The following is a 13,379-nucleotide window of genomic DNA, read 5'->3' as shown; positions in this document are numbered from 1 at the left end:
GATATGGCTTGGTGACATAATAAGCAAGCAAAACAAAGATAATGCACGTGCCTAAATATCCCAGGTCTCAAAATTATTTATTTTATCGTCAAAAGTTCATTCATTTCACTTTTAGCTATCCCCAACAACTTACATTATGGGGATGACTAACTACTAGCCACCGTAACGTCAATGCGGTAGTAACCCGCACTACAGCTTACAGTTCCTTCTGCTGTGTATAAAGACGTTGGTCAGGGTTAACTTCTAACTAGCTAGCAACAGGATGAGCTAGCTAACGTCAGCTTTATGCTACAGATTGAATGCAACTGGCTAGTAGCAACACTTTGTTAGCTACATTACATAGCCTACACAGCAAACGCCATTTGTGGCGATAAAATATATTTATAACTTTACTTTTCGTACCATTACATGTTTCCTCAAGTTTGACGCAGAGTTTTTGTAGTCAGCCATGTTAGTGTTCAAATACTGGAGAGTTGAGACCAAATCACGGACGCTGGACAGAGTGGATTTCAGTTGTAACGAAAGACAGTTTTAATGAGTCAGAGATATCTTGTCCCGCCGTTTTACGTGCACGGACCTAGTTCACATAACTCGGCAAGGAGCCAGGTGAAAAAGAGGCCTATACAATGGTTACATACATTTTTATACATAGAATAAAGTAGGTGGAGTCTTGTCGTTTCGGTCTTCTTGACTGGTCGGAGGGTTGGAGGCGGGCCTTGCTCTAGCCAGAGCGGGCCCCATTGGTGCACAGCAAAAGTTCTTTGCTCTTGGGACCGGCCAGTTAGAGGGAGATGAGATGTGTGTTTATATAAGGAAGAGGGGGTCAGTCTTATGGCTGGGTGTATGTGTTCTTACGACGGAATGTCTTTGTTTATATGAGCTATGTGTATGAATATTTATATAACAAATCCCCCTCTTCACGTCTATTAGACGTGAAAACTATAGCATAAAGGTGGCGGTTGCAATCGTGGGTATACATAAGGTGGTGCTCCTAACCTTGTCTGGTTTGCATGGTGGGTCTGTAGGTGTAGTGCTACGTTTGGGACGGGAGTGATTGGAGGGAGTGATATCAGGAAAGGAGTTAGGGACATGTGTAGGGGTTGGTGTATGTGATGTGGCAGGGTGAAATAGTTGTTCAATTAACCATGTGAAAGTCCTAGGGTTACTCCAAATATCAGTATGAATATCACAAATAAGGGACCAGATATCCCCAGCCTCACCCAGAGAGGGAGAAATTTCCCTCTAACTGGGCGAGGTTCCCTTCTCAGGGGAGGCGGAGTTTGATGCCGCATCACCTGAGGAAGGAGTGTCTTCATTTGGAATCGAATTTAGGCCGCTCAAATCAGCTCTGACTTCAGTCAGTGTTCTAGAAGGAATTGGGGCTGGGGTGCAATGTGTAAGGCGGTGCCAAGGTGTTGCCTGATTTACCTTTGACCTGGACTGAGTGTGAAGTAACCTCCTTCACTTCGTACGGTCCAGTCCACCTGGGTTCCAGCCACTTTCTCTTGTGGACTGTAACCCTCAACCCGTCACCAACCTTTACCTTCAGTAGTGGCGTGTCCCCCGGCAGCTCCCCCTCCTGGACCTTGTGAACCTGGGTAGAGAGTGCTGCAGAGAGAACCGTCAGTTTTTTCACATAATTAGACATTACAATTTGTTGTACATCAAGGGCGGGCATATGACCTCCCTCCCTTGGTGGACCATGCATGACTCTACCAGTCATTATCCCATGAGGCACATACTTTAGCTATCTTAGCTTTTGCTTTTGGTTTGACGTTCCACCAGATTTTGGGATTGGGGCCTGTACACAGATCCAAATCTGTGGGTTATGCCAAATCTTTCTTCCACCTGTCTCAGGTGTTTGTTAAATGTGAGCCATTTGTCAAATTTGATTTGTCTTGGGATGCCATACCTGGGTATTAGTTTGGTTTGTAGCCACTTAAAAGACTGACCTAGCATCCTCCCCTTTTGTTAGTATTGCCTCTACCCATTTGGAGAACCTATCTACTATGACTAGGAGATAGAGTTTGCCTTTAGATAAATTTTCGGGGCCCATGTCGGTGTAGTCTATCCTAATATCCTGAAAACATGCATTAGGTATTACGTATGAGCCCATTGGTGTTTGATATGGTTTCTTTGGGTTGTGTCTGTCACAACCATTGCATTCGTCACAAAATAAATCATCGTCATAAAATAAGTCAGTCATATTTTTTATGTGAGGGTGCCACCAGATGTGCGAGGCCTTTTTGGAGGGTCTTTAGTTTGCCTTCGTGTGTGGGGCCATGTGTTTCTCATAAAAGTTCTGGGTCCATCAGTGTGGCCTGCTTCATGGGCATGGGCTGAGTCTGTATAGATATTCAGTCTTTCCTTTTCCTCTGATGAGGACCTGCGTCAATCCGATGATTTCAGCTAATTTGGCCGATGCTGGTTGAGGGTTGATGGCTGATTGAAGGGTGACATGTGAACCGTCTGGGAGTTGCTGTTTCCTTCTTCTGCCGTGGGTGGTGGGCATTTTTATGACCAGGGGATGGTGCTCCCAGTCATTCCCTGGAACTGCGGTTGGTTGTATGCGGGTTGCTGATGCATGGGTGTGGGTCCTGGTTGCTGATGTTCGTACTGTTGAGGTCTATTTCCACCCCTTTCCTTCCCATATGGACCTCTCGTAGAGTTCCACTGGCGTTGTTGTGGTGTGAGTGGGTATGGACACTCTCGTGAGTAGTGCCCTGGAGTTCTACAGTTGAAACAAACCCCTCTTTTTGGATGGCCTGGTATCCATTGCGGCTGGTATGCAAATTGTGGTTGCGGGGGATACCAAGGCCCCGGGTTGGCTGGTTGAGGACCGGCCTGCTGTTGAATCATCTGGGAGATAGTCTGGGCCACTATTTGAGAGATGTCTGTTTTGGTGCCCGTCTCCTTCGTTTCTTCCGCCACCATCTGTTTCTTAGGTTTTTTCTCCTTGTTGTGCTTCCTTCAATTGGAGTTTCAGGAGTTGTACCTGGAGGGACTGCACCTGGCTCTCAGCACCCCCTCTTTCCTTGTTGTGCTGGGTCACATGGTGGTGCACATGAGTGTTGAATTGGGTCAGAGGAAGTGCAAACAACCCTACCGTTCCTCTGAGTTTGGTTTTAACATCTCCGGGACACCCGTTGACCACCATTTCCTTCCACATGCTGAGTGTGGTATCAGTGTGATCGAATGGTTCTTCGTGGACCGATCTCCATGTGGTCTTAGCCCTGTCCAGGTATGCTGCAGGTTGCTCACCTGGGTTGATTGTAAAGGAGGATAAGGTGGCATGGTTTCTTTCTGTAGGGTATGCTCTCCGTAGAACTTCCCATAATCTGGTACGGAAGTGGTCTATGGGCAGTGTTGGGGCCCGCCATCCAAGGTCAGCTGCTGTCATGAGGGCCTCCATGGTTCCGTGGTCGGTGGCTCTTGCTAGAAGTGCTTTCATGTCTCCTAGGCAGAGTTGCAGGCCTGACGTAAGTGTCTGCAGTTGAAGTAGCCACGCTGAAGCTCCTCCATGTAGGCTAGGCATCTGTCCCATCAGTGTTGTTAAATCAGTCATTTTCCAGGGCTGGTACTCCACAGTGTGTGCATCACCTGGTGTCGGTCGCAGGGGGTACTGTCCTGCCATCTCCTGCTCTCGCTCTCTTCTATCAGCAATTCTGGAGGACCGACGGAGTGTTTCGGACCCCATTGATTCGGTAACTTTGGTTACTGTTCCTCTCATTATGCCTTCCACACGGTAGGCTCCCTCTCTGTTGTTATCTTGGTTAGCTATTAGCTCCCTGAGTTCCTTAGCTCGAGCTATTGATGATTTCAGCAGCTCCTGCATCTTAGTCACGTTTGGAGCTCCCATCGGAGCTGGGGTGAGCACCATGTCAATTTCTTCTTCGTTTTCGATATCCATGTTCTGATGACAGTCCTCCCTATCCGTCTGATAGAAGTGGTTTGAATCTAATCTTGTTTGTAGGTGTCCTCTGGTTTCAGAGGTGAGAGAGTTCACAGAGGAGCATTGCGGCCTCCGTTCCTGGGGGAGGTCTCCTGCTCCTGGAATCCCAGTTTCGAACTGTTCACATACCATATGGCCAGCCGTTATCCCCAGGGTAATTTCCCCTTTTAACTCCCCTTGGTCTATTCTCAGAACTGGAGCCTGTATTGTGGGAGGTGCCCTGGGCAGGAATGGGTTGTGTGACGGGCTCCGGTGATTTTGTCCCTTTGAGTATGGCGGGGGCTGAACTGCCTCCATTGTCAATTGTGGATATAGTGAGGGAGAAACGGCCACAGGGGGAGCCGTGGGCAAGTTCTCAGGCGGAGCTTTAACATCCCCCGACGCCACAATGGCCACGCCCATCATGTCTGGTGTGTTTTTGGGCAGCACCCTCCTACTCTCCTGTATGGCCCATGTACCTATCTTGAGCTCCCCCTCTGCTCTCTCTCTCTCTCTTGTACCTACTTTTTTGAACCTGTGTATGTTGTTTCTCTCCGCCTCACTCGCTTTTGCATGCTCTACTGCGTCCTCTAATTCTGTCTGCATATCTTGGAGTTTCCCCCCTGTAGGTGGTCCTCCGCTAAAATAACCTGCTTGTGTCCATCTTATCCGTAATCCTTTCCACACTTTCTCCACTTTCCCATACTGTTTTTTACCTCCCGCTCTATCAATCATACTCTGATCTAAATATTCATTGAATTTTAGTTTGGGCGTGGTAGCTGCAGACATTTTATCTAGTTCGTCTGATAATGTGTATACTGCGTTATTTAGGTATATTCAATCCTTACTATGTGGTGTTTATTTCTATCGTTGTATGCGTAGCCTGTCCCTGGTCGAGACAAAGGGGGTTATCAGTATGTGACGCCCGCCACGTGTGTATTTCACCGGTATTTTATTTGAATTTGTTCAGCGATTCGTTTAGGTATTTTCTATAAATGATTATGCGATTTCCTTTTGGAACAATATATCAGTGAATATATGCGGTTCTATAACAATTTTCAGAGTAATTCTAGCTCTTTAGGAAATATAGATAGAATGTCTAGACAACCAAGAGTTGTTCAGTGAATTATTTAAATACTTTCTGTAAACAATTCAGTAAATTCCTTTATGAACTTATATCAGTAAATTCGAGCGATTCTATAGCAATTGTCAGAATAATTATATATCTTTAGGAAATATGGATAGAATAGAAAAACCCAAAAATCAGTGTGTAGCTTTTAGCGTCTGTCAAACAAAGTCTGTACTAAGCTCGGCGGCTTATTTAAATACTTTCTAGAAACAATTCAGTAAGTTCCTTTATGAACTTATATCAGTAAATTCCAGCGATTCTATAGCAATTGTCAGAATAATTTTAAACTTTAGGCAATATCAACAGGAATGAAAAAAAAACGAAAATCAGTATTCCAGCCCGGCTGCTGTCAAAGTTGCACGGCCATTCGATACTAAGGTGGCTTTGTCTTTCAGCACGTGTGCCTAATAGCCCAGTTACGTATCCCAACCTACTCCGCGACAAACGTTTCTTTCAATTTAATTTCCCCCATCTCCAAATCATGGAATGTCAACTCTGGTTCATATTATGTTTATTGTTTGATGTGCAATAGCCACATCATTCCCGATCTCTGTCTTGTGGAACGCCAAACTTACATATCCTGTATCTACTCGACTACACCTCTAACATAACCAATTAAACAGTTTACAACTCATTCAATAGGATCTTTTACATGCAGATTCAGTCGATCTATTAATTAACTAAATCTCTAAACACAACCAATTAAACAGTTTAGAACTTATTCAATAGGAACTTTTACGTGCATACTACACTTCCAAACAAAACCAATTAAACAGTAAACACTTATTTAATAGGAACTTTTACATGCATACTACACTTCTAATAATAGGCCAATTGATAAAAAATAAAAATACAAATAAAAATAAAAACGAGCAAAACAAGATCTCCCCGATCAATGTCTTAGGTTCTTATGTAAAAAATTTGGGCACCGATTCATACTCACGCCCAGTACTTTCTGATCAAAATTTGGTTTAGGCTATAATACAATATGCAGATTTCGATATAACGGGCTCTGCTCACCTTTATATAGAGCGCTCCGATCAGATTTCCTGAGGCAAGATGAATGGCTGGGGAAGTCACTCTTCCGTCTGATTTTTTAGCCGTGATCAGTCTCGTCCTCTCACACTAACTTATAATAGATCGAATTCAAGAACAACCAAACTCTGCTACCAATTCTGTTAGTGTTCAAATACTGGAGAGTTGAGACCAAATCACGGACGCTGGACAGAGTGGATTTCAGTTGTAACGAAAGACAGTTTTAATGAGTCAGAGATATCTTGTCCCGCCGTTTTACGTGCACGGACCTAGTTCACATAACTCGGCAAGGAGCCAGGTGAAAAAGAGGCCTATACAATGGTTACATACATTTTTATACATAGAATAAAGTAGGTGGAGTCTTGTCGTTTCGGTCTTCTTGACTGGTCGGAGGGTTGGAGGCGGGCCTTGCTCTAGCCAGAGCGGGCCCCATTGGTGCACAGCAAAAGTTCTTTGCTCTTGGGACCGGCCAGTTAGAGGGAGATGAGATGTGTGTTTATATAAGGAAGAGGGGGTCAGTCTTATGGCTGGGTGTATGTGTTCTTACGACGGAATGTCTTTGTTTATATGAGCTATGTGTATGAATATTTATATAACAGCCACCTTCCACCAACTTTGGTAAGCAGAGCTTACATTCCATAGTTACACTGTCTCCTCTTCTCTGCTTGAAGCTGAAGTGTTCTTTGAGATGAAGCCAGGGATTTCCTTCCTCGTGGTCTTCAGAAGACCCGGTCACTGGCTCTGTCTCTGTGTGTCTGTACTGTCTCCTGAACCTGCTCATTCTCGTTAGGCTCCATTTATTTTTCAAGTTGATTAGGAAACCTTTTTTTTCATGGCATGAAGCTACCTTTTTTTACTGTTATACAATCCTGCTACCGATCATAATTTGTGATTGGGCCTTTTTTGCGCAATGCGTGAAATGGAATTGTATTGGTCCATCTGGTCATGTTACTTGTCACTGACAAACAAGTGAACAATTTTAGCTGCTACAAAAGGCGCAAACTTCATGTGCTTGCCATGATTATGTGTATCCTTTTTCTGGATTGTACTCTGTAACGGATGGTTTTGAAAATGTAAAAGTAAAAGTACAGCCTTTGGAAAATACTCAAAAAATTACTAGTGCACAGAAAAGCTACTCAATTATAGGAACAATGAGTAGTTGTAATTCTTTACTTCCACCCCTGCTGTACAGTTATGATTCATGCTAACACTTAACATCTCTGTCATTGTAGGGATAACATGTGGTGATCCACATGACCCTCTTGTGAGTTCTCCCTACCGCTGGCAGCGGGGTCAATTGGGAGGAACTCAGCGTTACAGCTGTAGAACCGGATTTAAAACCATTAATGTGTCACATTGTGTTCTATAATGTTTCATGTCATTGTTTCCCCCAGAAATAAAGGGAGCATGTATCAACCCAACTGTGATGAATGGATTCCTAGTTCAGTCAAATGAGAGGAATGTTGATCGCAGAAATAGCAAGATATACTCTTCCTGCAGTGTAGGGTTCAGAATCTCTACCGGGGGTTGGTGGGGTGACGCCACATGTACTGAGGGAAAATGGTCTGGAATATTAGAGTGTATTGGTAAGAAAACGGTGAGCTTTACACCACTCCAGCCGACGCTTGGCATTGTACATGGTGATCTTAGGCTTGTGTGCGGCTGCTCGGCCAAGGAAACACATTTCACGAAGCTCCCGACGAACAGTTCAGGGAGAGCTTGAAAATGTCAGTGAAGACACTTGCCAGCTGGTCAGCTCTTGCTCTGAGTACGCGTCCTGGTAATCCGTCTGAATGTTAACCTGTTTAAAGGTCTTAAGTCACGTCGGCAAAGGAGGGAGCGCGATCACACACTCATCCAGAACAGCTGGTGCGCTCATGCATTATTCAGTGTTGCTTGCCTCAAATTGAACACACAAGTAATTTAACTCCTCTGGTAGGCTTAAGTCACTGGGCAGCTCACGGTTGGGTTTCTCTCTTTTGGGATAGGGGGCAACATTTGCACTTTTGGATGAATAGCGTGCCCAGAGTGAACTGCCTCCTACTCTGGCCCACATGCTAATATATGCATATTATTATTAGTATTGGATAGAAAACACTCTGAAGTTTCTAAAACTGTTTGAATGATGTCTGTGAGTATAACAGAATCAAATCAATTTTATTTATATAGCCCTTCGTACATCAGCTGAAATCTCAAAGTGCTGTACAGAAACCCAGCCTAAAACCCGAAACAGCAAGCAATGCAGGTGTAGAAGCACAGTGGCTAGGAAAAACTCCCTAGAAAGGTCAAAACCTAGGAAGAAACCCAGAGAGGTACCATGCTATGAGTGGTGGCCAGTCTTCTTCTGGCTGTGCCGGGTGGAGATTATAACAGAACATGGCCAAGATGTTCAAATGTTCATAAATGACCAGCATGGTCAAATAATAATAATCACAGGCAGAACAGTTGAAACTGGAGTAGCAGCACGGCCAGGTGGACTGGGGACAGCAAGGAGTCATCATGCCAGGTAGTCCTGAGGCATGGTCCTAGGGCTCAGGTCCTCCGAGATAGAGAAGGAAAGAGAGAAGAGAGAATTAGAGAGAGCATACTTAAATTCACACAGGACACCGGATAAGGAGAAGTACTCCAGGTATAACAAGCCCCCCGACACATAAACTACTGCAGCATAAATACTGGAGGCTGAGACAGAAGGGGTCAGGAGACACTGTGGCCCTATCCGATGATACCCCCGGACAGGGCCAAACAGGAAGGATATAATCCCACCCACTTTGCCAAAGCACAGCCCCCACACCACTAGAGGGATATCTTCAACCACCAACTTACCATCCTGAGACAAGGCCGAGTATAGCCCACAAAGTTCTCCACCGCGGCACAACCCAAGCGGGGGCACCAACCCAGACAGGAAGATCACATCAATGACTCAACCCACTCAAGTGACGCACCCCTCCTAGGGACGGCATGAAAGAGCACCAGTAAGCCAGTGACTCGGCCCCTGTAATAGGGTTAGAGGCAGAGAATCCCAGTGGAAAGAGGGGAACCGGCCAGGCAGAGACAGCAAGGGCGGTTCGTTGCTCCAGAGCCTTTCCGTTCACCTTCACACTCCTGGGCCAGACTACACTCAATCATATGACCCACTGAAGAGATGAGTCTTCAGTAAAGACTTCAAGGTTGAGACCGAGTTTGCGTCTCTCACATGGGTAGGCAGACCATTCCATAAAAATGGAGCTCTATAGGAGAAAGCCCTGCCTCCAGCTGTTTGCTTAGAAATTCTAGGGACAATTAGGAGGCCTGCGTCTTGTGACCGTAGCGTACGTGTAGGTATGTACGGCAGGACCAAATCAGAGAGATAGGTAGGAGCAAGCCCATGTAATGCAGAACTCATATGGCAGGCAAAAACCTGAGAGAAATCCAACCAGGAAGTGGCACATCAGCTTTTCAAAGCTTTGCCTACCGAATACACAGTGGGATATGGATAAAGTTGCTCTTCCTACAGCTTTCACTAGAATACAGCCGTCTTTAGAAACTTGAATGAGGATTCCTATACAAAAAAGGGGCTCATGAGACCTGTTTGAGTCAGTGGTCTGGCAGAGTGTCTCAGGCTCGTGACGCGCGCTCCCGACAGAGTTACCTCTCGTTCCAGTGCTTTTCTTCAGACCTAGGAATTCTCCGGTTGGAACCTTATTGATGTTTTATGTTAAAAACATCCTAAAGATTGATTCCATACATCGTTTTACATGTTTTTAAAGGACTGTAACGGAACTTTTCAAGTTTTTGTCTGGACGAAGTGCCTGCGCCTCATGAAGATGGATTACTGGGCTGAACACGCTAACAACAAGTGGCTATTTGGACATAAATTATGGACTTTATGGAACAAATCAGTCATTTGTCATCGAACTGGGATTCCTGGGAGTGCCTTCTGATGATCATCAAAGGTAAGTGAATATTTATGGTGTTATTTCTGACTTCTGTTGACTCCAAAATGACAGATATTTCTCTGGCTAGATTGGGCTCTGAGCGTCGTTCTCAGATTATGCTTTTTCCGTAAAGTTTTAAAAAATTCTGACACAGCGGTTGCATTAAGTCTCTGGGCAGCTCACGGCTGGGTTTCTCTCTCTAATCCGAGATAGTTTGCAAGCCCCTGCTATATCCAACGAGCGTCAGAGCCGGTGTAGTGAGATTCAATCTTAGTCCTGTATTGATGCTTTGCCTGTATGATTGTTGGGCCACGGTGGAGGCCTTTGGCAAAGGCTCGCATAGTCTGGTAAACAGAGCACATTGTCAATTGCTTGTTGGTTCAGGGATATTAAAAAGGATCACACTGTCTGAAGGGATGATGGGTCCTGAGAGGTGTAGGGTAACCCAGCCCCCGAAGTCTCTTATCAACACTATGCAAAAGGCTTTACTGTCTTCTCAGGAATTCAGCATTCTCTGTGTTGATATCTCATGCCCCTATCTGGCTCACCTCTGAGAAGCAGAGGTTCTGTTGTCATTACATCATCTAGGTCTGATATTTCAGGGTTAATTTCACATTAATACTATTGGTCAACAGCTCAAATAATTCAGATGTTATGAAGGGTGCTAGATTCATTGTCCCTTTTTTTTTGCTCCTGACCTGTGCTGGTGAGATACACCTCTCGCTCTTTCTTTCTCATGATCTAGTGGTCATGGCACAAGCCATGGTTTCTCTGATCATGCCTAGAATAATACCTTGTAATGTCAATATTGCCTTCTAACTTAAGATTTATGCCTTATGTTAATTCATTTCGCAACGTAATTAAATACTTGCCTTTTGATAGATAATTCTCAGACCTTTCTTTTTTATTAAAAACAAAACAATATGTTTTAAGTGAGAATAGGCATTGGTCTGAAGTCGAAAAAGAAAGGAAATTAATATGAGCACAACAATGCTTATTCCACCCATGCTCTACCAAGTTTTTCCAGCACACAACCTTGACCTATTACAGTAGCTTTGTTGGTAATGTACTTCAAACTATGTGTAGGTAAGCTGCTTAGGATTCAAACCTTCTCAAACAGCCTAATTCATACTCAACTATATATTGACATTTGAAGTCAGCAGGGTAACTCATCTCTTTATCTTGAAGCACACTACTAACATAATGTGTTTCTATAATTTTTTGTCTCCAAAATGCAGAAGTGAAATGTAATTTATCATTGCCACCAACAAGAGGAACCAGTTACAGACCTGCTGACAGAAATCTGTTCTTGCCTGATGAACGTGTAACGGTGACCTGTGCCTCAGGATTCTGGAACTTTATCTCACGTCAGACTGAAAATACAATGACATGCAAAGAGGACGGAAAGTGGTCATCTTCCACAACAGATTGTGAACGTATGTTCATACTGGAGAGTATATTGAGAGTGTATTGGGGTATACACAGGTGAATCACTGTGTATTACTGTACAGGTTTGATTCATGCTGACACTAAACATCTCTATCATTGTAGGGATAACATGTGGTGATCCACGTGACCCTCTTGTGAGTTCTCCCTACTACTGGCAGCGGGGTCAATTTAGAGGAACTCAGCGTTACAACTGTAGAACCGGATTTAAAACTACAAATCCCCGGGGTGTTGCCACATGCACAAGTGATGGCTCCTGGACTCCAAAACCACTCTGTGAAGGTGCAGTTTTTTGAAGGAAGCCATCTTTGATTATCACTGTGGTTTGATTACCTTGTGCTCCGATGTTAGTTTGGACTGCATCAGAATTACATTGTTTGTCTTTCAGAGATTACATGTGACAAGCCAGATATCCTAAATGCTGTGATTAAAGACCCGAAAACAAGATACAAAATCAATGATCTGCTCACTTATGAGTGTAAGATGAATTATGAACTATTGGACAGTACTACCAGACCTACTGCTACCTGTACTACAAATGGCTGGACCAAGACACTTGGCTGTAAAGGTAGGATGACATTTACATTTCAATCATCTAAAACTCTGAGAATAAGAGTCAAGACACTGATCCAGAAGGTTTAAAGTTTACTGGAAATATCAAGCATCCGATTTTAGCCTGTTGTTTTATTCCCTATTTGAGGATTTGGTTTGGAATTGCTAATGGTATGAACGTTCACTCACTTTGCTTCCATTTGGTTTTCCAGATATTGCTCTGTTCAGTGCTTTTATCAAACTGACAGCTTGGCCAAAATCTAATGATATGGTAATGCTTTGTCACTGTGTATTAATGTACAGCAGGCGTGGAAAGAGTACTGTAAATTCCTACTCAAGTAGAAGTACTGTTACTTTAATGAAATTGTAATCAAGTAGAAGTAAAAGTACTGGTGTAAAATACTACAAGTAAAAGTAGCACATTTAAAAAGTACTCAGAGTAAAAGTTACAAGTTACTTCTAAAATAATTTGCTATTTCAATTATGATGGTTCTTTTCTTCTCCTTTTACAAGAATGGAAGTTCATGTGAAAAGGGAGAAGCAACTGAATGCAAGCTTCACAAACAAATAATTTATCTATATACGTAATATTATTTACATGTGATGCTTGACAGGCTAAATGTTCCATAAAACACCAGAAAATAACCAACAAGATAAGATCCAGCACAGCTGATTTTAATATTAAATCTTCACATATACAAATGTTGTGGATCTACCTATTGAACACTTAACTCACTTCACTTCTCTCTGAATTTGCCTTTCAGTGTCAGTAGGAGCTGATTTTCTAAGTTAATCGAGTCTATCCTGGCTCGCTTTGCAGTGAAGAGTAGTAAAAAGACGCTCACAGGCGGCAGATGCAGGCAGGCATGTGTTGAGTTTGAGGGACAACTTCTTTATGTACGGAAACAAATGAAGTAAATCAATTTTGTCCCATGGACTAGCAAGATACCCATCCAGCTCCCCTGTACCTTCTGACCGTTTGGTTGACAATGATGAGAAGAAATCCTCTTCATCAGATGAATGCTGCCTTAGTGGCTCAGTCTCATCCTGTGTGATTGTGTCAAGATGATTCTTCAGGTACGCCAAACCTGTACATTAGAAACACAACATTCACATATTCAGTGTTTCAGCAAACTCTGTTGTATGTGGATGGCAACACAATCATATTATTGGCATTGCAATAGGTCTAACACAGACTTCCACACTTGTTATTCTCAGATACTGAGATGTATTTGAAAAAAATCAATTCAGATGTAACAAATGCTCTAATGTTGAGGTGAGTACATGTCTGGCTGTACCCAAACATAGTTATATGCTCAGGTTATTGTTCAGCACCTGTAATGAAACTTAAATAAAAGAAAAACATAACAAA

General features: G+C 43.5%; 1 protein-coding gene across 2 annotated transcripts in view; it reads left to right on the top strand.

Annotated features, from left to right (window-relative positions):
• Window positions 1-13,379, top strand: part of LOC139409526 (coagulation factor XIII B chain-like) — a 36,130-nt gene that overhangs the window by 11,834 nt on the left and 10,917 nt on the right. For both annotated transcript variants that reach the window (XM_071154799.1, XM_071154798.1), the window contains 3 exons: window positions 11,248-11,445; window positions 11,561-11,737; window positions 11,844-12,023. In XM_071154799.1, the coding sequence (XP_071010900.1) occupies window positions 11,248-11,445; window positions 11,561-11,737; window positions 11,844-12,023 (555 nt within the window). The remainder of the gene's footprint in view (window positions 1-11,247; window positions 11,446-11,560; window positions 11,738-11,843; window positions 12,024-13,379) is intronic.

The sequence above is a fragment of the Oncorhynchus clarkii genome, chromosome 5, assembly GCF_045791955.1.
Source record: "Oncorhynchus clarkii lewisi isolate Uvic-CL-2024 chromosome 5, UVic_Ocla_1.0, whole genome shotgun sequence".
Lineage (NCBI taxonomy): Eukaryota > Metazoa > Chordata > Actinopteri > Salmoniformes > Salmonidae > Oncorhynchus > Oncorhynchus clarkii.
Note: the sequence above shows the minus strand (reverse complement) of the source record. Positions and strands in the feature narration are given on the sequence as shown.